We start from the raw sequence: 27,558 nt of genomic DNA, 5'->3' as shown, positions 1-27,558 counted from the left end.
TTTGACTAGAGAAATGTAAAATTTAATGTTATCCTTCCACAAAAAATGTAGAAAAGAGAGAGCATAAAGTAAAAAGACAGACATATCAGTTCAACAAATAAATATAAGACCATTAAAATGCTTTTGAAGTAAAGCCTCTTTGGTTAGGTTAAAATATAAAATATAAAAATTTGCTCTGTATAGAACATAAATAAATTTCAAATAAAAAAGCTAAAATGTAAAAGATGAACATAGATAGTTAAATCAAATCTAAACAAAATAAACCATACAATATTAATATAAAATTTAAATGCAAAAGAATTAAAAGGTGGAAAATTAATCACTGCATACATACATTATATCACATGATGCTTCATAAAATATTTTAAATTTTAAATATATTTTATTTATTAAATCTTATAACACTATACAAAAGTACCAAACTTTTGTGCAGTTAATATTTTTTTTAACTTACAGATCAAAAATGCTAGAAATAAAAAGGGGCACTCACATGAAGAAAACTAAATGGGATATTTTAATACATCAGGGTCAAGATGAAAAAGCAAAATAATGTGAACTAACAATCTACAAGTTAAAAAGAACAGATATACATGAAAGTCTGCATCTTTGATACTATCATTACTATTTATGTGAATATATTACAAAAATAGATACTATAAGAAGTCACTAAAATTCACATTAAGTTTAAAAAAATTGTACAAGTGGTATGTTATATTTACAATGCAATAAATCCAGGCCTGAATCATATATTTTAATATCAACAAAAAAATAAACAATGTTGGGTCAAAGAAGTCATGAAAAAAAAAAATCACATAATCAGTCTGAAAAATTTTTCATTGTAAACAAGACCACAAACATCAGCTGGTACTGGTAAGCCCTATCAGTTCAAATTTCCATTCCCCAAGATAACTATTTTATACCTTTGTCCCCACAAACCTCTCTCATCTTATAAATACTCCCATTCCAGCCCATGACACTCAATTGACGACTATACTTCATATTTTGTTGAGAAAACAGAAGCTATTAGATGGAACACCTTCCCATCTCATTCTACTACAATACAGAAACCTATCTTCCTGCCTTGAGTTAAAATGGATGAAATACCCCTGCTGCTATTTAAAGAAAAAAAAAAAAAATCAACTCCTTCCACTTATGCTGAATCCCATCCCTTCTTGCCTCCTTCAATTATCTCACTCTCTTGAGCCTCATCATACCTCTAGATCTTCATTCCCACAATAGCCAACTGTTACGCAATTTCAACATCCTCTTCATAGTAAAAGCTTTCAAACAAGCTGTCAATGCTCACAGTCTGTACTTACTTAACTCCAATTCATTCTTCAATCTACTCCAATTCTTCCTTCTGTTCTCACTACACTGAAACCCCTCCTATCGTCTCCATTCACTTTTCTGTACACTCTTACAAGGACAATCAGCAACATTTGACATAGTTAACCATTCCCTATTTTAGGAAATATTCTCTCTTGGCTTGGTTTTCCTCCTATATCATCTCTGATGGCTTCTCGTGTGACCTCAAAATGTTTTGTCTTCAGGATTCTGCCCTGAGCACAAGGCTCTCTATCTGCCCTTTCCTTCCTAGGCAATCTCACCGATTCTCAGACTTTGTAAATCATACACAACATGCTAACCACTTTACAAACAGTATCTCATGCTCACAACAACCACATCAGGTAGAAATTATTTTTCCTCATTTTACAGAAGGAAAGGCTCACAGAAAATGATTACAAACCTAATGCAGTGGTATACGTGGGATTGGCCACTTATATCTGCTTCCAAATATGAGTTCTAACCCGTTAAGAAAATTATATTAAGAAGTGTGTACCCTGATTCTCTAAATAATCTTAGCTTTAATAAATTTGATAAATTTTTAAAATGTATCCTAATGATTTAATTTTGTTTACATAGAACGAAAGCTAGGAAAAAAGAAATTACCATTAGTAGAGCAATGCACTTCTATTATTACCTGTTCATATAATCCCTAAAAAATTTATATACCTCTCATTAACACATTAATATACTAAATCTGTAATTATATTGATAAGTATATGAGTTTGCCTCTTTATTATAACTAATATTTTTAATTTTTATGATAGATATCATATACATATGGTTACAGAAAAGTATCTATGTGCCAGAGATTAATGTTTTAATTTGTAATCTAGAGTAGAAGTTGGCAAACTATAGCTCATGGGCCAAACCAATACCCTTTTTCTGTAAGTGATGTTTTATTGGAGCATAGCCATGTCCATTTGTTTATATATTGTCTATGACTGCTTTGGTGCTGAAACAGCAGAGTTGAAGAGCTGGGACAGAAAGTACATAGCCTGTGAAGCCTCAAATAATTACCATCTGCTCCTTTAGGGAAAAAGTTTGCCAACCTCTGATCTAGAGTAATCCATCCTGTACGAATAAAAATATATGAATATAAGAGGCTCCAACACATGCTAATTTACAATCATTTAAGTCACTTAAGTTCAAACAACATAACCTAGAAAAGAATATGAGAAACACAAGTTGCAAATTAATAAGTATCTACCTAGTTATGTTTTTAAATTGTTCATCCAGTATTCTGATATAGATCGTTAATTTTACCATTTGCATCAAAGACAATTTCTTAGAATCAAAAAACTGTTCATTCCTAGACATCCAAGCAAAACTGAAGGAAGGGAGGGAGGAAGGGAAGAAGGGAGGGAAGGAGTGAGGGAGAGAGATACCACAAATGTTTATTTTTTCTGTGGTTACTTTCTATGATTTGCTTTTTTAATTCCAATACTAGGTTTTTACATTAGAATTTTAAAACCTTTCTTGTATTACTAATTACATCTTAAGTAAAGATTGGCCCTGAAGAAAACTGCTGCCATCAGTAAGATGAAGAAAAAAGATTTCCAGTCAATATTCAGGCTGTACTTACTTAACTCCAATTCATTCATTTCACAGTTTGTAGCTCTGAGATGCCAGAGAAACAGGGTTGGTTTGTTTGTTTTTTTACCTCTTAACACTATGTACTACTTACTCAGTAAAATAATAAGCCAAGACTAAGTAGCATTAACATTCAGGGCTGAGGTATTCTATCTCAGTACTTACTGGGTAAAGTAGTAAGAGGTTGAAAATAACTCAATATCCCCCAAAACATCTCATTTAACACGCTGGAAGTTTTATGTCAATTTTTAGTTTTGATCAAGATTCCCCATTTTATATTCCAAATTCCAAAAGACGAAATTCAGCTGAGTTCTTACTGAAACTTCCTCTCTAACTTTGACTATTATAATCCTACACTGAGTGACAGCTGCTAAGAAAAGTTGGAGCTATGTATTATGTTACCCAGTTCAGGGAAACTGACTTTATGTTTTTGTTTTTAAATGCTGAGTTTTTAAGCCCTATTACATGACCTTTGCTTTATTGCCATGAGTAGGGAAGGCCAGGAAAATAAATAAATAAGATCCACGGTATCAAGTTTTTCCTCTTACCATAATTCTAAACCATCTTCCAGAAGATAAACATGTGGAGGCTGGGAAACATCTGTACTCAGTTGAATAACTGGGAGCAGGAAAGGGTACAGGTTCTTGCTGTCTGCTCCTAATCCCTATGGGAAGTATAAATAAAACTTAACATAAGATACTCTAAGGTCCCACTTCCCACCAAAAAATCACCTATCATATTAAAAAGCCCTAAAACCAACTTATAAAAAATCAATCAGTCAGATTTTAAAAGAATGGTTCTAATTATAAGCACTACTAAAACAAAACTAGTTCTGTTTACAATTGGAAAAAAATATTATTCAATTGCCTAATGGTAGTAAAACCATATACACCAAGGCTACACACATCTGTTCATTTTAAGAGATTTCTCATATAAATATTTATTTTCCCTTCTCTGATGACTGAAGAGGTGTTAACAATGATGTATTAAATTCTACAAATTATCTCACCTAAATAACTAAGCTAAAATGAACCCAATCTAAATGTTCATCAGTAAGATAATTAAATTATAATACCTTCATATTCTAGAATACTGAGTAGCCATGAAAAAGGATTAGGCATGGAATGAAAACAATCTCAAAAATAATGACAAATTGGGATTAAAAAGAAATGTGTATAACAATTCCACATGCCAAACAATTTTTTTAAATAGCTATGTATCTGATATGAAGATACATGCATAAAAATGTTTCTTGGGAGCAAACAGAAAAAACTGTTAACACTAGTTAAACATGGATATTGGAAAAGGATGTTGGAAGAAGGTAAAAGGAGTCTTTTTTTAATGTGTGCATATTTTTTAATGAAGAATTTCTGCTAATATTTTTAATAAATTAAGAATACAAAGACGGAAGAAGAGGGGGTTTTACTTTAAAATTCTACTTTGACTAATTACTGTCTTATGGAGGCTGACTCAGTGTATCACACTAAATCTAAGCACTTTGAAAGAAACAAAAAGGATAGAAAGTCAATTTTTAATTCATAACAATCTCTATAATCTGATAAACACAGAAAGGAAACCAAACTATCAAACACCTCCTCACTTAGAAAATAATTCAGATGTCAATATAGTTGACATATAATTACAATGCAACAAAATATATATGTATTGCCCTTTTGATGACATATGTATGTGTATATATATATGAATTTTTATCAGTGAGGTATAGATACTTCAGTGGAAATACATAAAGCTTATCCTTAAATATGTTAAGTTTGGCCCTTTCTATAACTAAGCATCAGTTGAAAGACTTTATTAAAGATTTTTCCAAAGGAAGAGATTTATAAAAATGTCACATTTCATAAAGTAGTAAATTGGGCCTTAAAATTCAGTTAAATTTCACTCTCCATAGCTCAATTCTTAACAGAACAAAAAAAAGAAAAAACATGAAGAAAAACTAGTCAAGTTCAGTTTTAATAACAAGCAGACTTAATATTTCCTAGGAATGTCAGAATCTACTTACTTAGTGCACATTCCAATGAGCACAGTATGCTAGCATTAGCAAAACTAAAGTAAGCAACTGCTAAATACATAAGACTCTCTCAGTTAAAGCCTGAAGAAATTTACCTTTGTAATCTAGTGGCTTGAAGAATGTGTCCAATCCCAAATATGCAGCTTTAAGTAAATTTATTTGAACATTCTTTCAACCCACAACTGTAACTGAAAGACACTGTCTACAATACTATGAAATAATTACAGTTAGAGCTACAAGATGTCTACAATACTACGAAAGCTCAAAAATAAAGTCATCAGTTATTAATAAAACTATCATAAATGCTTGAAGGGAGGAAATCATATTGTACTATAATTACATAAAACATAAAAGGAAATTAAAATTAGGTGAAAGGTATAAGGAAATCTCTCTGTACGATCTTTGCAACTGCCTGTGAATCTATAATTTAAGAGGGGAGAAAAGAACAACACTCTCTAAAAACTGCTATTTCTCAGGTTATTGTCTTTGGTTCTCTTCTCATGTCCCATGTACATGATGATAACGTCCAAATATATTATCTCCAACCAAAACCTCTGAACTCCAGATACTCCAAATGACACAGGACATCATCACCCAGAAGGCATCTCAAACTCTCAAGTATACCAGTGAACCAACTCATTGTCTTCCTAAAAAATGGTTCCTCTTCCTGCATTTCCTAACTCAAGTGACATGAACCACTGTCTATCTAGAGATAAATTATATCATAACTACCTCCTGGTTCTTCCTCCTCCTCACCTCAAATCTAAACAATCCTTAATTCTATCTCTCTAATATTTTTCAAATTTTTCCCCTTCTTTCCATGGCTTTACTTCAGGTCATCATCTCTTCCATGGTTAACAGAAGAGCCTCCCAACTGTTTCCTTGACCTTGGTTTAACTCCATTCCAAACCAGTGTCCCCACTGGTACACTGATTACCTTTCTAAAATACAAATGATAACATTCCTTCCTCTGAACTTCAAGAGATGTTTTTTATGCCTTCCTAACCAGACCCCCACACCCAAGCTCAGTACTCTATGTCGCAGCTATACCAAACAACTCCGTACTAGAAATCACTGTTAACTTCTGCAGAAAGCTGACAGACTTAACACATGCATTTACTACTGTGCTCTCCCAAGATCCACCAAAAGGATATATGAGGATGTGTTTTAAAGACCTAAAACCATAAGTACAAAGACAGCATAAGAAGAGATAAAAGCAACTCATTTTTGGAAGCCGGAAAGAAAGACTGATTTAGCAGACTCAGAAAACGAAAGTTCAAAGCCAGCAGTGAAATAGGGCAAGAAACCACCTGATTTATATCACAGACACTCCAAAAGACTCAGAAACTGATAGTTCAAGGTATTTTGGGAAAGGGAAGTTGAAGAGGAGGTATTAAAAATAATAGGACCTCTGGAAGGTATTTTAAAAGACATCTGATGACAAGATCTCATCCAAGTGCAACAGTCAACAACTGGCCCTCTCCTGAACCCAGTATAGAACTGGCCATTTATTTTCTGGTTAAGTAAAACAAATCGTCTAAAGACAGGGAGATATCAGGTAATCAAGACTAGGGATACTATATAAAACAGGGAGATATAACGTAACAGACGGGAGACTGACGGATCTTTCACTAAGGAAAGATCTGAAAAACACGGAACCAAAACATCTGTCCCGTACAAAAAAAACCTCCAGCTAGATTATCCTAAAGAAAAAATCCACAATCAGCAAGCTTCGCATACATACTTAACCCTTCCAATTAGCTTTTTAGTGCCCACTCTTAAATTTATACAGACAAAATGTTGATATAGCTCTTTTAGTTGGGTGATGGTTACCTAAGGACTCATTATACTGTTCTTCCTTCTTTTGTACATGCTTCAAATTTTCACAAGGGAAAAAAAAAAAAGCAGGCAACCAAGGATCAACATATATGATTAATATATCTAATATGAAAAACAGAATAAAACAATAAATAGAAAACAGCAACTTGAAGGAAACAGAGACCACACAAAGAGATGAAAGCTTAGAAGAATACATCATTAATATCCTTGTCAGAATAAAAGAAAACATTGTATTCATGAAAAAAAAATGAAATGCTGTAAAATGATTATTCAACAATACAAAAAAGAACTCATCGAAGGGGGAGGGGAAACATAGGATATGGAATGAAGAGACACAAACATGTATAAAATAATCAACAAGGATATATTACACAACACAGAGAAATACAGCCATTACTTTGTAATAACTTTAAATGGAGTATAATCTATAAAAATATTGAACTGTCTATGTTGTACACCTGAAATTAATATAATATTGTAAATCAACTATACTTCAATAAAAATAAACAAAAATTTTTAACTTAAAAAAAAAGAACTCATAGACATTAAAAATATTATAGCAGGAAAGAAAAACTCAATAGAAAGGGTGAATGATAAAGCTGAAGAAATACCCCAGAAAGTAGAGCAAAAGGACAAAGAGAAGAAAAAGCAGAAATGAAGAAAAATACAGGGCTGGTTCATTCATCTATCATCTAAGTAATAAGAAGTTCAGAAAGAGACAGAAGAAAAACATGAAGGTGCAGAAATAATCAACAAAATACAACAGACTTATCTAGAACCCAAGAACACGAGTTTCCAGTTTACGATATCCACCACATGTCCAGAACGGTGGAATAAAAATACACCCACATCATCATGAAATTGAAAACAGGAACACAGAGAAGATCATACACGTTGCCAAAGGGAAAGGAGAGATGAAACATTCAAGAAACGAGAATTAAAATGGCTCAGGATTCCTAAAAGCAACTCTAGAAGCTAGAAGACAAAGGAAAAATGCCTCTAAAATTTTGAGGGATAATCTAGAATTTTACACTCAGCCAAACTATTAGTCAATGTGAAAGCTGTAAGACATTTTCACACATGCAAAATCTGGAGAAAATTTACCTCCCATGTACCTTTTGCAGAATGCCACTGACATTCATGGGCTCCATCAGAAAGAGAAAGTAAAACAAGGAAGAAGACAGGTACAGAAAACAGGCATCCTATAGAAAGGATAGGCAAGAAGAATCCTTTAGATGACACTGAAAGGAGATCCAGTTATAACAGCTGTGAACAAGCATAGAGTAAAGCCAGGCCAGACTAAAGCATGTAAGAATCTTCCAGATTCCAAGATGATGAAAGTGATAAAACACCTGATATGTGTAAACACACTGAGGGAACATTTAGATAACAGGTGGAGAGAATGAATTCAGTTACATAGAAAACTAAATGTAGCAGGCAGAATTCTAAGATGACCACCTATGATTCTTAACCCCAGTGTACACACACCATTTGCCAGTTATTCAATCAAATGTTGATTTAGATATTACTTTACAGATGTGATTAAGGTCCCAAACTGAATGACCTTATGATAGGAAAATTATACAGGTAAGCCTGACCTAACCACATGAACCCTTTAAAAGAGAGTTTTCTTTGGCTACTTGCATAAAAGAAAGTTAGAGATTCAAAGCCTGAGGGGATTTGACAGCCAAGAATTTCCCCACTGCTGACACTGAAGATGGAAGGGGCCGTGTATCAAGGAATGTGGCTGAACTCTAGGAACTGAGAGGTGCCCCAGCTGACAGACAGCAAGTAAACCGGGACCTCAGTCCTACAGATCAAGGAATTGAATTCTGCCAACAAGCTGACTGAGTGTAAAGACAAATCTTCCTCAAAGCCTGCAGGGGAGAACTTAGCCTGGCAGACACCTCAATTTCAGCCTGTCAGACCCTGATCAAAGAGTACAGACAAGGTGTGCTGGACCTCTGATCTACAGAACTATGAGTTATTTTGGATGTTGTTTTAAGCCACTACTTTTGTGGTAATCTGTTACACAGTAATAGAAAACTTATAAACTAAGCAAACAAAAGTATTATATAGGAGTGAAGATTAGGAGGTTGGTTGTACAAGAAAGAAAATTAACCGTAACATAATGATATATGCCTTCAATAGCCTTTATATAGTCACACAAATAAAAACACTAAATAGTGACCTAATTTAAATTACAATCTAACTATATTGGGAGGATGGGAGGAATAGGAGTCATACAGAGGGATATATTGGGAGGATGGAAGGAATAGGAGTCATACAGAGGGAAATGAAAGAATTAAAATTTCATCTTCTAAACAGGGAGGTCAAGAGATAATGCCTAAAATGCTTAAATCAAGAATGAACAATATAAATATGTTACTTAGAGCTAGAGAGATAAAAAGCCAAAGAGACAGGGCTATAAGTGTTGAAAGTGGATTCCTCCACCAAATAGGAAATGGAGATACTGCTACTTTTCATAAAAAGTCTTCAAGAACTGACTCCTTAACCTATCTACATACAAAACCGATCAATATATAAACTCAAAAAAAAAAGTATCCCATTCTCACATGTCCAGGGGGCTTTACATATGCTGGTCAATTTGTTTAAAATATCTTTACCACTCTCATCCCTGAACCACCGTATCTCATTAATACCTCTTGTTCAACACTATTTAACACCAACACTATCTGGGTATCACCTATGAAGGAAGCCTTCCCTGAGGTCCCACCTCACCCTCAAGTCTAAGATGGGTAACCTACCAAGTGCCCCACAGTACCATGTTCTTATTGCTAACAGAGCACTTAGCTATTCAGTCTTCCCCTAGACAGCCACATTCACAAAGAGCTTGCCCTATTCATTTCTGTATCCCAGTGCCTAGTACCATGTACTGCATATTGCAACTGTTCAAAAAATCTTTATTAGATGAATGAATGCCTACTTCCACTGAGGCCAACTACTGCAGACGAGTAAGTTTATTTTCATCCATTATTACACGCCTCAGTCAGAAACTATCAGTCTGGTTCCCAGAATTTAAAAAATGAAAACAAAAACAAAAACATACAAATACCTACATTAATATCTGCCTATTAAATTTTAAAATTCAAAGGGTGGCTTGTACACCAACTATATTTCAATAAATAAATAAATAAATAAATAAGTCAAAAGATGCATTGTTTTCCATGAAAGGAAACTTACCTATAATCCTACTATAATCTTCTCAAAGGACTGAAAAACTTATTTTAAGCTAGTCTCAATTTTAATATTAAATGTTATATGCTTTCTCCAGGAAGGGCAGATGATTACTTAGACGGAGGCTTGTATCCCTGGCCTACACAAATACACAGGGTACTTAAATGTCAGGATTAAAGGAAAAGGTCCTATATACTCCAAACATTCCATGCAAGTTACTATGGCTTCCTAAGATTTCCTGAGGTAACACTGCCTGAAGAGACACACCTCCCTCATAAAAATCTCAAATTGAGTCTAAAAACAAATTTGGCAGGGATATAAGGCAAAAGATATGGGGATCACTCTTTGTTCTGACACTTACATGAGCAATCTCAGGCTACTCGTTAACCTTCTCTTAGCCTTTCTATCCCCATCTATAAAAGGGATATAATTTTTCAGGATAATCACAAGAATTAAAGGGTAGACAAGAAGAGATGCTAGGCCAGACATGTATTAAAAAGAAAGTGCTTTAAAAAAAATTTTGTATCACTAATCAAGTATCTAAAACTGCTTCAGGAATTTGTAACTGCAAAACTCATCCATAAATATTTAGTGAAAGAATGAATTTATGTTTCAAAAAAGTACCAAGGTGACAGAGAAAGGTTTTTTTAAAACTAATATTAGACAGGTTTTTTTTCTTAACTTATTAGAACATTTCAGAGTAGTAATTCTTAATTTCGAAAGAGATCTCCCCATTGGAAAAAATCTATCAAACTTTGGGGCAAGGCAGTAAAAATCACTTGTGCATCCCTGTAGCCAGATATTCTAAGTCTTGGCATTAAGTGCTTTCCTCGCCATACTCTCACCATCAGACTATAATTCACTATAACAGTTCAAATGAGGACTACAGTCCCATCTCTCTCTCTCTCTCTCTCTCTCTCTCTCTGAAATTTTAGGGTCCTCTCTTCCTGCTGCACATCCCCGTACCTCAAAGGCAAGATATTGAAAATCAAATTCATTCCTTCCCTCAAAAGCAATTCACCTGTTTTTCTGCCTTCCCAATATGTGAAAGGGAAAATTTTTATATTAAATCAAGGAAAGAGAGTGAAAATGGAGAGTAACTTTATGCATAAGAGTTCTGAATACCAAGGAAGCTGCATGCAAAGAACAAGTGACTGCACAAATCACGAGTCTACCATCACTGGGGAAAACTACATCTAATGAAAGAAATCGTCTTTTAAAAGTAGAGAATATTTTTAAATGTCAAAAAATGCCCATAATAAACATATAAAAGGTATTTTTAAACTGTTTAGATCACACATGAGACAAATGTAAGACCTTTTACTATCACTGACAAAAACCACATGAAAACAGTAAAAAATTTTAAAGAAGAAAAAATACTAAACTAAGAAGTTGTGGAGAAGTAACTTACCTGAACAAGATGAATAAGTGTTGTCAGAATAGCACATCTCAACATATTGTGTTCTTCACTCTGCTTCCAAAGAAGAGGCAAATACTGTACCAAACACCCTACGTACGGTCGTATCTATCACAACAGGAGTAGAGGAAGCAAAAGAATTATATTAGTAAAGAAGGCGACTTACTTCAAGAAACGCTGACAGACCTAATAGGTCCCAGGCAGCAAATATTTAATATTTACTAGATGTAATATATTAAGCACAGATCCTTTTAAAGATAAATTAGACATTACATAGAGACACAAAGCTCCATGGTAAATATTAACAATTTTAAACAAGTACCAAATTTATTGCATGAAATAAAATTTAGGAATAGAAAACAATATACTGAGGCCAGTTATTTCTTTAGAATTTAATAGAAAATGCTGTTACATCCTGGTTCTTCTTAATAAAACAGCTTATCTAATTGGAAATTATACTGTCTTAAAAAGAGTTAGCACTTACTCATTCATTCAACAATTACCTAATGGCATCTTCCAAGTATCAGGCCCTGAAGACTAGGCACCAAAAAGAAGAGGATACAAAGGTAGACATACAAATCCTTATAATGAAAAACAATAAATGCAAGGTGAAGGTGTTCACAAGGTATGGTAGAAACACAGGAGAAGAAACTCCTTTTCAAAGGATAAAACTGTTAACTCCACTATGGATTAAGCTCACCAGTTTTAAAAATATGCCCTTAAGCACAGCACAGCTTGACATTGGGCTTTTTGGAAAATAAAATGGATCCACACAGAAAATGGACACAGTGCTCCAGATTCAGGCTTACGGTCACACAGTATTTGGAATTGATCTGACGAGAGTACCCTTGGTGATAAAACAGAAGTACTAGACTTTCACAGCTTGAGTACTATCTATCAATCCCACGGACTAAAATTTAAAAATTGCTCCCAAAAAGAGTAAGAGTTTCTTTATTCTGCTTATAAAACATCATACACTAAAAGGGTAGCCAGAAAAAACTGTAGCATTTCTTCCCCCCGGGTTTGGGGGAGGAGGTACAGAACGATAAGAAGTTAAATATTTGCCCAAATATTTCAGTGAGACAAAACTGAATAAATATTAAGAGACTATTTACATATAAATTCTCAATCATACTATTAAAATAGATATTTATTGAGCACTTAATTTTGCTGAGCACTTAATTTTACTAAGTGCTCTATCTCAAAGATCCCTCCAATTAATTTCTAAAGGCAAACCAATTAATACATAAAAACACTGGTTTCAGAGTGCCTAATGCATTCATATTCAACTAAAAACAGCATGTTCTACTGATAAGAAAACAAACCAGCTTTTGTTTTGAACAAATTAGACAGAATACCTTCTAAGGCATGGAAGAAAGGAAATTTTGAACAAATTAGACAGAATACCTTCTAAGGCATGGAAGAAAGGAAGTATATGCTATGAATTATAGATATGGTAAGTAATAAAACCAAAGCACCCAATTACATTTGAAAGTCATGAAATATTTATATCCCAGTCCTAGTTATTCATTAGAGTATATGATGTTCTAAATTAAAATTAATGCTTCAAAGACACTATTTCAAAAATCACTCATAGAGTCAGTGTTGCAAAAGACAAAAAAAGGGTTGGCGAATCATCAAAAAATCTGCAAACAATAAATGCTGGAGAGGGTGTGGAGAAGAGGGAACTCTGTTGCACTGTTGGTGGGAATGTAAACTGATACAGCCACTATGGAGAACAGTATGGAGGTTCCTTAAAAAACTAAAAATAGAACTACCATACAACCCAGCAATCCCACTACTGGGCATATACCCTGAGAAAACCATAATTCAAAAAGAGTCATGTACCACAATGTTCACTGCAGCTCTATTTACAATAGCCAGGACATGGAAGCAACCTAAGTGTCCATCGACAGATGAATGGATAAAGAAGATGTGGCACATATATACAATGGAATATTACTCAGCCATAAAAAGAAACGACATTGAGTTATTTGTAGTGAGGTGGATGGACCTAGAGTCTGTCATACAGAGTGAAGTAAGTCAGAAAGAGAAAAACAAATACTGTATGCTAAAACATATATATGGAATCTTAAAAAAAAAAAGGTTCTGAAGAACCTAGGGGCAGGACAGGAATAAAGATGCAGACGTAGAGAATGGACTTGAGGACACAGGGAGGGGGAAGGGTAAGCTGGGACGAAGTGAGAGAGTGGCATGGACATATATAGACTACCAAGTGTAAAACAGATAGCTAGTGAGAAGCAGTCACATAGCACAGGGAGATCAGCTCAGTGCTTTGCAACCACCTGGAGGGGTGGCATAGGGAGGGTGGGAGGGAGATGCAAGAGGGAGGAGACATGGGGATATATGTATATGTATAGCTGATTCACTTTGTTATACAGCAGAAACTAACACACCATTGTAAAGCAATTATACTCCAATAAAGATGTTAAAAAAAGAAAGGCTGGCGATTAGAAAACAAAGTGATGACATGAAAGTCAAACACATTCCCTTAGGGCAGGAGGAAGGAGGTTAAAAAATACATTATTAGGGCAACTGAGGAAATCTGAATATGGACTTGATATTAGAAAGTAGTATTACATCAATGTTAAGTCCTCTGAATCTAATCATGGTTATGATTAAGAAGGAGAGGTCTAATATACTGGGTGAAGTGTCATGATGAAATTAGGTAAAGAATATACGGGTAGTGATTTACTGCAACTTAGCTGTACATTTAAAATTTTTCAATGAAATGATGCGAAATAAAAAATACTATGCATATACATTCTGAAAATGATTATAACATGAGTTTTTTGGTAGACCAATTATCAGTTATTTACATAATATTTAAAAAACACGTGGAATTAAGAATGTTTTATAGACATTGGGCTAAATAACCCTATAATAGAAACTGAACCACAAGCATTAAACAATTGTGACAAAACAGCACTCATCTTTTGGCACTTCTCCAAAGAAAACAGAATGGGGGGTTGGGGGGGATGCCTACTATGAGCATTATAATTATACTCTTATGAGTTAGTTCATTCTATATAGGGAGATACCCACTTTGATTCATAACACGTTAAGAAAAACGTGGTATATACACTACTGTGTATAAAACCAATAACTAATGAGAACCTACTGTATAGCACAGGGAACTCTACTCAGTGCTCTGGGGTGACCTAAATGGGAAGGAAATCTAAAAAAGAGGGGATACATGTATACGTATGACTGATTCACTTTGCTGTATAGCAAGAAACTAACACAACATTGTAAAGCAACCATACTCCAATAAAAATTAATTTTAAAAAAGGGAGAAAAATACTTTGAGACAATTCAAAAAAAAAGAAAAAGAAATACATGTGAAAATCAAATATGTGACAGCCTAAAAAATGTTTTAACAAAGGTTCCATTCACAGGGGAATTAAAAAAGTAAGTCTCTAATGACACCTCATTTTAGGTAACATTTTCACCGAACATTTAATATTTCACGCTGGCCCTTTAATTTTGTTCTTTTCCTTTAGAAATGCTTAAGTCCAAAGACTATCTACCTGACATCATACCTGATGATTAACACATTTTTCCTGACTGTGTATTTATGGGATCCCTGCACCGGAATAATTTAATTATAGGTTTTCAACTATGTTTTTTAAAAGTAGAGGAAATATAATCTTCAAATAATTGCAAGCTATGGTATAAAAATGGTGAGTTCCCTAAAACTTCAAAAACTATTATGTGTCAGAAAGCACTGTTGTAAGATGGCTCAAAATGTTTGCAACCTAGTAAACAAAAATCAAATTTATATATAAATGATAGCTGAAGGATATATAAATGATGGTGTTGTTCAAAGGTTAACATGGGAAAATGTTAAAGAATCTACTAAAAACGTTTTTCGTAACCCTTTCCTACCCGCATTCTGAAAACAAAGAGTACTACTGGATAACTATATCTTATTGTTATTTACTAATGATATAGACACCTGAGCTGCTTAGGCTATATGTGTTATGAAAGATGAGTATGGATAGAAACAAAAGCATTTTTAAATTTACTAAGCAAGAGTAATGGGGGAAAAAGGTTTAAAGGTTTGGGGAGATGGGGGTAAGAAAATACATTTCTAAAAGAAGAAAAAAAAAATCTTCTTTAAGAAATTCCCATTAGCCAGATGATATCTAAATAAAATTATAAAAATTTGCCAAATCTTGCTTATATAATCAATTTTTTAAACAACTTATTGCAATTGTATGGTGATCTAAAGCATACTGAACATCTGTAATAATTTCGTACTCATGAAATCTTTTTTTGTGTTTGTGAGTTATCTTTAACTTTACCATTTTATACATGAGGACACAAGGTTAAAGACCTTGCTCAGGCTAAAGAGCAGAGACAGGGACTTGAAATAAGTTTAAAACAGTCTCAATGATCAAACTCTCTCAATGTTGTTTATAAACCAATATCAAAATGAAATAATGTAATTAATGTAATAAGAATCCCAAGTGTTAAGAAAACTGTAAGATATTACTACTTTCAGACACCAGGACTCAGATCTGCTCAAAATGATCAACGGTCACTCAAAACTGCAACTGCTGTTAACACATACTATAACGTTGAGTTTGAATACTGTCAATGCCACTCAGATGTCTGAACTTTGGTAAGTTTCTTAAAGCCTCAAATTGTTTGAGGTAATACATTCTAATTCCCACCCAAAGGTTTTTGTGAGGATTAAGTGAGAAATAAATGCAAATCATCTGGCACAGAAGTTGGAAACTTGTCATTACTCAATAACTGATAGCAATTTTCATCAACTGCTTTAGAATTAGTAAACAGGTTCAAGGTGTCAGAATTCACTAATGGATTCAGGGGCAGACTTCAGGACTGTGGACTCGAGGTATTATCTTTCCCTAATACCTCACAGATTTACTCAGAGCTTTTCAAATAAAAATATGCACTGGTAAACTTGGATATAAGAAATTACAGGATAATTATACTGTGATTCCTGGATTATCAATCTTTCACAAAGATTAGGAGTGATAAGGGAAGCTGAATACAGTTAAATAATAATCTACTGTTAAGAACTTTACATATCATTTTTATATTAAACCAATCATGGATATAACGTGGACTAGACTGCAAAACACACTCAATTTTTAAGGTACAAATAATAGACTTCTGAGAATATTTGCATTTGCTGACAGACACTTGTGACTATGCACTCAAACACACTAAATTTTAAGAAATATTATTAAATATAAACTGAATTTTCTAAGAGATATATAATTTTGCTTTCTAATAAACACCTCTACATTGCTGATCCAAGTTTTTATTTTTTAATTTTAATTTTCTTAGGTCATTTTATAAAAACTCGAGCATAAATGTCAATTTTGATACATAACTGAAATATTTTAATGATGTTTTAACACTTAAACAACATACATAAAGCAAAGATATTAATGAATTCTACATATACTCTACTTACTCCTCTAACATCTATTTTCATGCTTTACAACAAAATTACCTGCATGTTGACTCTTTCAATCACACAAGAAAGGACATGTAAAACATGCATCTTTGTGTCACATTCTGTAACTTGCTGCAGTAACTGAAAGAGTAGTGTGAACATGGTTTCCAAATACTGTAGGTAAAAAGAAAAAATAAAAGTTTGGAATAGAAATGTAAAACCTTTTACATACAGAAATAAGAAATAAAATTAAATCATAATATCAAAGCAATACAAGACAAATAGACAAAACCTTAGCATTACCTATACAACTTCAAAATGATCAAGGTGCCAATATTTAGGGCAGTGATTTTTTTCTTTATTGCTGTTAAATGTGTCCATTTTAGAATTTAATTCATCTAGACACTGAGTAATGTTTTCAGAGGAAAATTGTATCTAAACGTTTTGTGTATAAATTTTATACTGCTAAACTCAACTTTTAACAGTGCTTTGTCATTGGTTTTCCACATATGCCTATTGTTGTGCAAAGTCTACTCATTAAAGCAAAAGGAATGCCATTATTGCAATCACATACCAGCTGTCTAATGTGGGCCTTAACGTATGCTGCGCAGAGATATAAATTTTTGTAGATAAATACTTGTAATTCTAAGAACAACAGAATATTTCTGATTGGGAAATAGAAAACAAAAATCCTATGTCTGGCTTTTAACTCCTACATCTTGAAAATTATAGTAGGAGTTAACCAATCACAGGATGCCAGATACATAAACATTTGTTCTTTCACATATCTGGTTCATTTTTATATAGATTGGTAAAACATATTTCTTTCATCCAAAAATACCTAGTGATTCTTTTATTAAAGAAAGTTTTCTGCTCTACAAGTTTCCCCATCTATGACCCCATAAGAAATATAGGTAGACATTTTATCATAAAGTTTTCTTCTTGTTTAGTCCTCTCAAGAAACACAAACACTAATGCCCCAACCTTACTGACATATTTAACAAGTGCTCACTGAGTACCAATTGTGTGAAAACACCACACTAGGTGCTGAGAGTTGAGTGAAGGAAAAAAAAAATGAGTAAGACTTGGTATTCTGCTTTTCAAGTAATTTGCAATCTAGTGTAGGATAGACATACAGACAACAGAGGGGGATAACCTAAGGATGAAAAGTAACAGACAAACATGAAATGAAATTACTATGTTTTATAACTGTAAGAAAAAAAGTTCAGCAGTCTACTCCAAAATAGATGACAAGATAACTAAACAAAAAACAAGCAGAATAAAAGTAAACTATTTCAAATTAAAGTTACCAATAAAAGCAATCACTTCCAAAAAATCTAATATACTTTTCAATGCAATTTTAATAAATAACTGATATTACATATATAATTTCAGCTATAAAATAACACAACATTCTAAAAGACATAACCAGAAATTGTTATAAAACCTAGAAATAAATATTCTTACCGGTAGAAACTGATCTGTTCTAAACTCAAAATCATCAACAGGTGAAGAGCAGTTAAGGAATACTGAGAATATATGAAATTCAGAATATATGAAATTTATCAGGATAAAAGTTATGTAAAAACCAAATACAACAAACCAATCAATAATTACATTTTAAACTATCTCATAAATTAATTTTAAAAATAAGTAACAATTTTAAAGTGTTGTTAAAATTCTTTTCAATGAAGTGTTTTAAAAGTTTTTAAAGGATATTTAACTTCAGAGTGGTAGCTGTTTCAATACGGACCTAAAAGAAAGTATACTGTGAATTATGAATCATTCTAGAATTACTAAACATCATTAATAATGAATGACAAAAAATTTATTGCAAATCACTTTCTCTACTTAAAGTCACAGAGTACATTAACATCTAGAAATAAAAGGACATTCTCCTTATTTAGCAAGGACTAAAAAGAAAAAAATAAAAGGACATTCTCCTTATTTAGCAAGGACTAAAAAGAAAAAGTAAAATAGTGTCGATTCCCACCCTTCTCAGTTTCCCATAATTTGCTTAAAGGAGTCTTTAATCCAGTGAGTGTTTCCAGGAAGAAAACTAATTTGCTGTAACACTGTGGCACTGTGAGAAAAGAGTGTGAAGATGGTGTCAGAGGGAAAGGGAAGGTTGAGAAGCAGAGAAGAGAAGCAGGAAAACAGGGTGGGCTTGGAGAAGCTGGTGGATGTGTAAGTGAAGAGTGAGGGAGGAGAAGAGAAGGAAGAAGAGGGAGGAGGAAAAAGCACACAAATTCCCATTTGTAACCTCAGTTACAGCAAGTCCCTGAAATAACCAAAAGATAAAGTCTGATATTTTCTAAATCCCAAAGTTCACAAATACAGAAAGGTTTGTACAAGCTCTTGACCTTGCCAAATCACACTTTCTTTGTGTATCAGCATGTTACCTGGGAAAATCATATCATGACAGCATAATCTTCCTATTTCTTTTTGAGTTTTACCTGTGACTTGACCAGCTAAATGGGCATGGGCTACCACTCAGTTTCCACACCAAGTCACGTGAACTCAACCCATGATTAAATGCTATACGCTACTCTGTAAAATAATGTATCTAAAACTTTTATTTCCTGGCTAAGAGCCATTACTTTCTTAGATGCTGCTATGCTTCCCACACCTGTAATAGCAACTGGTTTTTCCTTTGCAGCCATTTTTCACAAAGAAACAGTTTTGATCATTTTATAGGAGCTTCTGAGGTCTTGAGGTGCTGATTAGGCATATTCATCAAATGTTAAGTACTCTAGTTCCAAATCCACAGATTCTAAGAGCCTAGAGTGCAGATGTTTTCTCACCTGCCTTTTCTTTTTATTCACTGTCTCTAAAGGTAATATGAACATTTCTAGATTTTTAAATGATTTAACAAATGTGCTGATTATCCAATACATGCAAAGCACTATGCCAAGTGTTCTACTATGAAATGACCTAAGGAAAAGATGACATACTCATGCAATTAAAAATATTCAACAAGGAACTGTAACTCCCAGGCATTGTGTTGGGTGCTGTGGGAAAAAAAGCTGATTAAGACACACCTAGTCTTTGTCCTCAAAAAGCTTACAATCTAGCAGGGGGAAAAAAACACCCAGATATTAAATAATTATCAATAAAAATGGCTAATGTGAAGAGCTTAAGAACAGGATAATCCCCCTGAGGACATGAACTATTTCTAGTCATCTTCAAATTGTCAGCATTTAGTACAGTGTAAGGCATATAACTGGCACTGTGGCAATAAGTTAATTCACAAACACCAGGACTTGAAAGCGCCCCCCAAAAGGAAATCAAACTGTCAGCACACTCACCCTTAAATCTCTCTTGATCTTCCTCCACAAAAGGACCAGAGATGCATTTAACCCATAACGATGACATGTACACAAATAAGTATAGGAAAGACACATCTGAATGAAAACTAGCTGTGTTTTCCCTCCTAACAAAGGGAAGAAGTCAGTGCAGTACTGCATGCAGAGAAAAAGATGAAATTAATCATGATGCACTCTAGTTTAACTGCAAGACTAGGAAGCCAGATCATAAGGGAAAACAAAAAGCACACAGTTTAAGAAAAGAGAGGAGCATTTAAAATATGACAAACACAAATAAGAACAAAATTAGCTATTCCTGAGCTATAAAAGAAAGAGGAAGTACTTACTGCATAGAGACAATGAACTTTGCAGCAATTCACAAGTAACGGGGAAAAAAAATCAGAACCTGAATTTACAGAATGAAGAGGTGGGGACTGTGACAGAAGACTGGCAGAAGAGCATCTAACACAACTTCTAAGACATGATTCAATAAATACTTGATAAATAAATGCAAGAATACGAAACAAAACAAAAAAAATCTTCCCTTAACCAGACTCTAAACATAACTTTTCATAGAATAAACCTAGATTTTTGAAGGAGAAAGAAACCCCAAGTATCCAGAACCAGATCCAGACTGTAACTCATCCTGAGTCTACCCTACACCTTCAGCTGAAACATCAGAAAACTTCTAAGAAGATAATAAACTAATTCCATACTGGGGCAAACAAGTGCCATCAAGCCATCAGAATCATCGGAAGAATCCCAGAGAAGCATACAGCAACAGAGAAATGAACAAGCAGAAATCACAGGTCAACACTACTTCCAAAGACTGCTGCATAAAGGCAAGAGTAACCGGACACTTCGGTGTCCAGCATGAGAATCAGCCTTGGCATAACTGTCAGGGTGGTTGATTTGAGTTCTAGACTTGGAGCAGCCTAATGCTTGACCACTACTACAGCCTGCCCATAGCAGTGAAGGGAATTCCACACACTAGAGCAGTGAGCATGGAGCTGGGACCTGAAATAAATGGCAATGTCTCAGGGACTTAAGACCACCAGGAAAATGTAAGTAAGGCAAACATGAGAGAATAATTATGAAATAGATTCTATGTCTCTGCTGAAAAGAAACAGAATAATAATTTTATAATATTTTATCCATATCTCTTAACTCTTTCAATAAACATTTTCTAATTTTCTGATTCCATGCTAAGCATAATAAGAGATACTAACATGAATAATATTATCCTACTCATTGGCTCTTTTACTACTTGGTACTATTATGGTACTATTTTTACTCTATTATGCAGATAAGATCACTGAATTACATATTTTCTTCTGAAATACACATGTAAATAACTTTCCTAAAAGCATAAAAAGCACCTTCCATTTTTTCATCTCCTTTTAAGAAAAACATTCTAAAGCTCATTTTCATATAATATGGATATCAGACACATCATTACAAAACCAAAATGGACTATAAGAAACTTACTAGATTAAAGTTTCCTTTCTTCCTGGTTTTAGAGTGGCCTAATATCTTGATGTCTCAAACACATATTTTTGATATTTCCTTCGGAAATTATTGGGTTGGCCCAAAAGTTCGTTCGGGTTTTTCCCACATCTTACTCAATATATTTGCTGAATATAAGTGAATTCAGAATTCATTTTGTGAAAACACAGACTACCGCAGAGTTTAAAACCTGTAACAGTGTTTTTGAGACACAAAGGATGATCAAGCGGGAAAACTCAAAACTGTAAGAAAGTGTGACAGAACTGGGAGACCCATAAAAGGCAGAAGAGTGGAAAGACAGGAGAATTTCAATGCACCTTGTTAAAAATACCTCTGCCCAGATCCCAGCTGCACCTCCCACAGTGAATTCAGGGTTTGCCACAGTCATGTACATGTCACTCGAAGTCCCTTCTTAAACTCCATCAACCGGCTTTCCATCTGAAAAACTCCCCATTTCTATGCTGGTAGTCAACCTGCCCATGAAGATGGCCTTTCCTCTGCTTGACAGACAGTAACCTCCACACACCCCACCCCCAAACTATAAACCTGCTGGCTGTACCACAGTCTACATTATACACTGCTTCTTACAAGGCTGAAAGAGTACACTGATGTTAATTTTTAAGTAGCTTCCTGCTTGTTTTATTGAAGGTTGCATAAATAACCTAAGTTAAAAAAAAAAATTTTTTTAATTACTTATAATTTCCAAAATTAAAAGGTTATTATTGGATCAGAAACCTTACCACTAAAGAAACCAAGTATGTAAATCAAATATTCTGGTTAGAGAATCATCTGGGGGTCCTAGGGAAAGAAAGTTCCTTTCACCTAAAATTTAGTCATTCTGTTTACACTGTGGTAACAACATTCTCAAATCTGAAACTTGCCATAAGCACTGCATCTACTAAGTAACACGTTCTAAGAGGGATGGAAGAAAGCATGCAGAAGATATTTTTTAATGGATTTTTCAATAGAGCATTGTAGCACTGTTGTCCTTATAAAAAAATAATAAAAATGGAATCTTACTTGATATCGTGTCGAAAAATAAATCCCAGATGGAATAAAGAACCACGTGTGAAGAAAATGGATTTATTAAACAAGAAACAAAGAGAACAAAATCAAAAGAAGGAAATCAATAAATCCGATTATACTAAAATTAAAAACCTCTGCTCAACAAAAAGACAACAGAATGAGCAAAGAAAGATATAGGAAAAAAAAAAGAAAGATATAGAGATTCCACTGCATTTGTAATGTTTTATTTCTTAAATATTTGAAATATATGGAAAATTATTACAATGGAAATATGGAAAATTATTACAATGGAAATATGGAAAACCAGGTACCTGTTATGTTAGCCACTGAATTTTTCTCTTTCCTTGATATAATTCTTAACTTTTAAAAAGTAAAAAATTTAAAGCATCCCCTTTTTAAAGATGAGTCAGAAATAAGCTTAGAGGGACTTCTCTGGTGGCACAGTGGTTAAGAATCCGCCTGCCAATGCAGGGGACATGGGTTCAATCCCTGGTCCAGGAAGATCCCACATGCTGCGGAGCAACTAAGCCTGTGCGCCACAGCTACTGAGCCTACACTCTAGAGCCCGCGCACCACAACTAGTGAGCCCGCATGCCACAACTACTGAAGACCGAGCTCCTAGAGCCCATGCTCTGCAACAAGAGAAGCCACCGCAATGAGAAGCCTATGCACCACAGTGAAGAGTAGCCCCCGTTCGCCACAACTAGAAAAAGCCCGCAGGAAGCAACGAAGACCCAACGCAGCCAAAAATAAATTAAGTAATTAATTAAAAAAAAAAAAAAGAAAGAAGCTTAGATTAGAAGTTAAAATTTTCAAAGTAGCATTATCTTAAACCTAATCAAAATTCCCAACATTTATTACAAAAAAAGTTTCCAAATACTGCAATATTATAAATGCTTGCCCATTATGCCTAGATCAAGTTTTAATTGCTAAATACTGATGAAAAGTTATAACACTATTTCAAATAAACCAAAAAAATTTCACTCAATTTGCATTATATTCCTCCAGATCAAACACTATCATGCAACTATCAGAGATATTTACTCTACACAGTAGCTTCTGATATTAAAAATTTTATAGAGTCCTGAGTTAGGGGTTTTTGAGCACAAGTTACCCGTTCTCCTTGTTTGGCCCTGCAATAAACCTTCCTCTGCTCAAAAAAAAAAAAAAAAAAAAAAAAAAATTATGGAGTCCTATACCAACTGGAGAAGTTGCTTTCTCCAGTTGCTGCACTATTTCTATTCTGCCACAGCAAGCCTTGTAATAACATGGCTATAAGACTAGGAAGCCACATAGACAACTAGTTAAATGTATCCCAACTCCATAACAGCAGCAATCAAGCAAGAGAACACAGACTCTGAAAGCCAAAGCAGATTTAGATTCATCAGAATCTATATACTTTGTGTGTGTATGTTTGTATACATACAAATGCACTCATGTATGTTTGTACATATATGTCTGAATGTTTGTACATTGTTGTGTATGTCTGTATGTATAAGGTATCTTCCCACATTTCATTAGCCAGCATTTCTCACAGGTTGAAATTAGAAGAGTATATCTTATATACTATTGATCTTAAATGTACTTAAAAAAGGGGGGGAGAGACAATGTATGCATCATGAACTTAGTGCCTTACAAAACACTGTCTTCTTAAGAAGTTATAAGAAAATAATTGTGGCAGGACAAAACTGTAAAAGTGTAAAAATGAGATGCAGCCACCGGAAGACGTACAGGAAAAGGGCAAAAGCTGTATCTACAGCAGCATTTCCTCAAAGTATATTCCTTGGATATTAATGTTTTTGTCATCTTGGATAGTCACTACACAGATGTACATTTTAAAGGTTCTTATCAGTCTTACAGTAAAGAGGAGTATTTGAATATTTAGTCCAGTGTTTTCCAAACTTAACTGGCCATGAAACCCTTTTTCCCCAATAATGCTTATTGATGTGATAGATTTAATGTTCTGCTTTTAAAGTGCTGACCTAAATGACTCATTTTTCTCTTCACTTCTCTCCTAATAGACTCATTAAAAAAAGAATATAAGATCCAAGAAATTTCTCTCTTTCCCACAGAAAACTGACCTGAAATTTAAATCTTTTGTAACACTTTCATAAAGCATTTAATGTCTTCTCTCTGATACCACTGATAGAACAGCAAATAATATTTCCAACTAGGAAAACAAAACTTAAATCTTACAAATGCTTTATTCTAAAGCTATTACAAAAGTAAATTAATTCCAGCAAATAGTATCCTTAGAAACAGCTAAGTTTTATTATATTAACAAACTTCTAAGAATTTAAACACGGTAAAATAAAACTGGATTCCCTTGTTTAAGCACAGGATGCTTAAACTATTTAATAATTACAGAATGATATTTAGAGTAAATTCTCAATTACTTACACAAAGTAGGTAACATTTAAGTAGAAAATCCAAAAATTAGTTCTATTTGCTTTTAGAATGTACCATTGCTTCTGCAATTATAATGTTTTCTTAATTTCGTAATTTCTCTAATTATGTTTTCCTTCGTTGAACATTAAAAGTAGTTTATATTATCGTGGCACACATGTGAAAACAAGAGAAGTATGACCCAAGCCTTTGCTGAAAAACAGGATAATCGGGTAGGTTCGAAATTTTTTTAAAAGGTGGTATATTGAGAAATGATTAAACAAGATCTTAGCATAATTTGGGGGGGGGAATCACTTAATTTTATCTAAAATTAATTTGAAGCTCAGAAAAAAAATCAACCAGATTCACTTTTTAAAGACTATGCTGGAGTCAAACCTAAGCACAAGACAAAGAAAATGTACAGTAAGTCATGAATATATTTACTCAGGCATAAAATAAAGCACCAACAGTGGGGGCGGGGTGGGGGGAGGATACTATTCCACACTATGTTGAACTTCTTTTAATAAACCTCTTTGGGGACTTCCCTGGTGGCGCAGTGGATAAGACTCCGCGCTCCCAATGCAGGGGGCCTGGGTTCGATCCCTGGTCAGGGAACTAGATTCCACATGCATGCCGTAACTAGGAGTTCGAATGCCACAACTAAGGAGCCTCGCTGCCACAACTAAGACCTGGCGCAACCAAATAAATAAATAAATTTTTTTTTAAAAAAAGCCCTCTGAGTAACTGACATATAATAAAGCAGCAAACCTACTTGCCTTGAAGGGGAACAAAAGAAGCAACGAAGACGTCATTATCAAGTTTTCAGTAACACAAAATCAAGAATATTATGTGAACACTATACATAAAGTCCTAAAAGAAACAATTCCAAAGTTAAACAAAACAAAACAAAAAAACCCTCAAAGCTGAGAGACAAAGAAAAAATCAATAGTAAGGGTGAAACAGATTATGGTGTTATCTTAAATGTAAAAATGACAAATTCTATCCTGAATAAGAAAAAGGACACGTAAAGCTATAAAAGGATTTTTTTTTAAATGCCTTCTTTTATTCTTATTAAAAAATTATAAATAATTTTAGATTAGTAGAGTTTGGTTAAATTTTTTTTCATTTACTAGTGATGAGAAGGGCAAAAAATAATCAAAGGACTTTCTTCCCTCAAATCAAACTACTCACCAAGGAATAACTACAGCACTGAAAGGCCACCAACATTCTAAAGAAAGATATAAACCATTTCTGAATTTGAACTTTAACATATGTTAAACTTATAAAAATAACTCTTTTAAAACCTTTAAGCAACATACCACTAAGTCTTGATCCTGAAGCAAGTTACAAATTGCCTCATATAACATGGGTCTTAAGTCAGACTTGAATTTCACAGAAATCCACTGACCAATGAGCCAAATCACCCTGCGTCGCAATGGCTTATACCTAGATAGGGAAAATCATGAAATTAAAATGTTAAATATTTTAAGAAGCCTATTTCACTTAGTATATTTCATCGTTTAAATCTAAAATGTAGTAAGAAAGCAATATGCATTTTTATATAAAAGTTTAAAAGCACTTTAAATGTACCACAGTATAAATACTAACAAAGTTCTGATTTAAAAAACTGAAAATTCTTAGGCAGATATATTGTAAATCTGATTATTTTGTATTAAAGAATTACAACATAGTTATGTACATAAAAACCAAGTCCACTTCTATTCCTTAAAGTAACCAAAAAAGTTAATCTCAATAGGTATAACTAGCTAATGTTCCAAACCCTAAGGCTGGAGAGGCCCCAAAAAGTAATAATAAAGGAATTTTCCAATTCCAATTCTGCTAATCTCATAAAGGTTATTTTCAGAACACTGTGAGAAATTTCTAGACTTATATAAAATATTCATGTAAATTTATATTGATTTCAGCTAAAGTTACTAATTTTGTAAAAGGTGCCCAATTACAAATTGTGACTCAGATTACCAAAATAATGATTTGTATTTTTAAAGTTATAGAACATTTACAGCAACATGTACATATATTTGTTTCTCTATGGCCATCTTTGCTAAAGAAAAGGAAGGTTCTTTAGGCAAAGAGAAAAATCACTTGTGTCCAAGAATTCCACCCACAAAGTCTCATCTTGATATTATATTTATTTTAGTGGCAAGATGATATTCATTTCTGGGTGAAAATGTAGTAAACTAATGAATATACCACATTTTTAAGAAAATTATAATCTTATATGATTAAACACGTAAAAAGAATTACTCATTAAAGTTCCAAAAGAAGTGTATTCCCTGCTTTCAAAATGTTTAACATACCTAAAAGAATTAAAGACCACAAAACTATATACTAGGATTGCAGAAACGAAAGAGAGAAGAGCAGGCAGAGGGAGATGGGATTTGAACAGTCTTTAAGATAAATAGCATTTGGGGCAAAAAACTGAAAAGATGCCACTTCAGGG

General features: G+C 33.7%; 1 protein-coding gene across 4 annotated transcripts in view; it reads right to left on the bottom strand.

The window, feature by feature from the left end:
* IPO11 (importin 11) overlaps window positions 1-27,558 on the bottom strand; it is a 489,980-nt gene that overhangs the window by 399,855 nt on the left and 62,567 nt on the right. For all 4 annotated transcript variants that reach the window (XM_061189289.1, XM_061189288.1, XM_061189290.1 and 1 more), the window contains 6 exons: window positions 26,417-26,543; window positions 18,595-18,628; window positions 18,343-18,383; window positions 16,933-17,049; window positions 11,415-11,528; window positions 3,486-3,601 (listed from right to left, as the gene is read on the bottom strand). In XM_061189289.1, coding sequence (XP_061045272.1) covers window positions 3,486-3,601; window positions 11,415-11,528; window positions 16,933-17,049; window positions 18,343-18,383; window positions 18,595-18,628; window positions 26,417-26,543 — 549 coding nt within the window. The remainder of the gene's footprint in view (window positions 1-3,485; window positions 3,602-11,414; window positions 11,529-16,932; window positions 17,050-18,342; window positions 18,384-18,594; window positions 18,629-26,416; window positions 26,544-27,558) is intronic.

The sequence above is a fragment of the Eubalaena glacialis genome, chromosome 4, assembly GCF_028564815.1.
Source record: "Eubalaena glacialis isolate mEubGla1 chromosome 4, mEubGla1.1.hap2.+ XY, whole genome shotgun sequence".
Classification (NCBI taxonomy): domain Eukaryota; kingdom Metazoa; phylum Chordata; class Mammalia; order Artiodactyla; family Balaenidae; genus Eubalaena; species Eubalaena glacialis.
The sequence above is the reverse complement of the archived record's forward strand: the minus strand, read 5'-3'. Positions and strand labels throughout refer to the sequence as shown.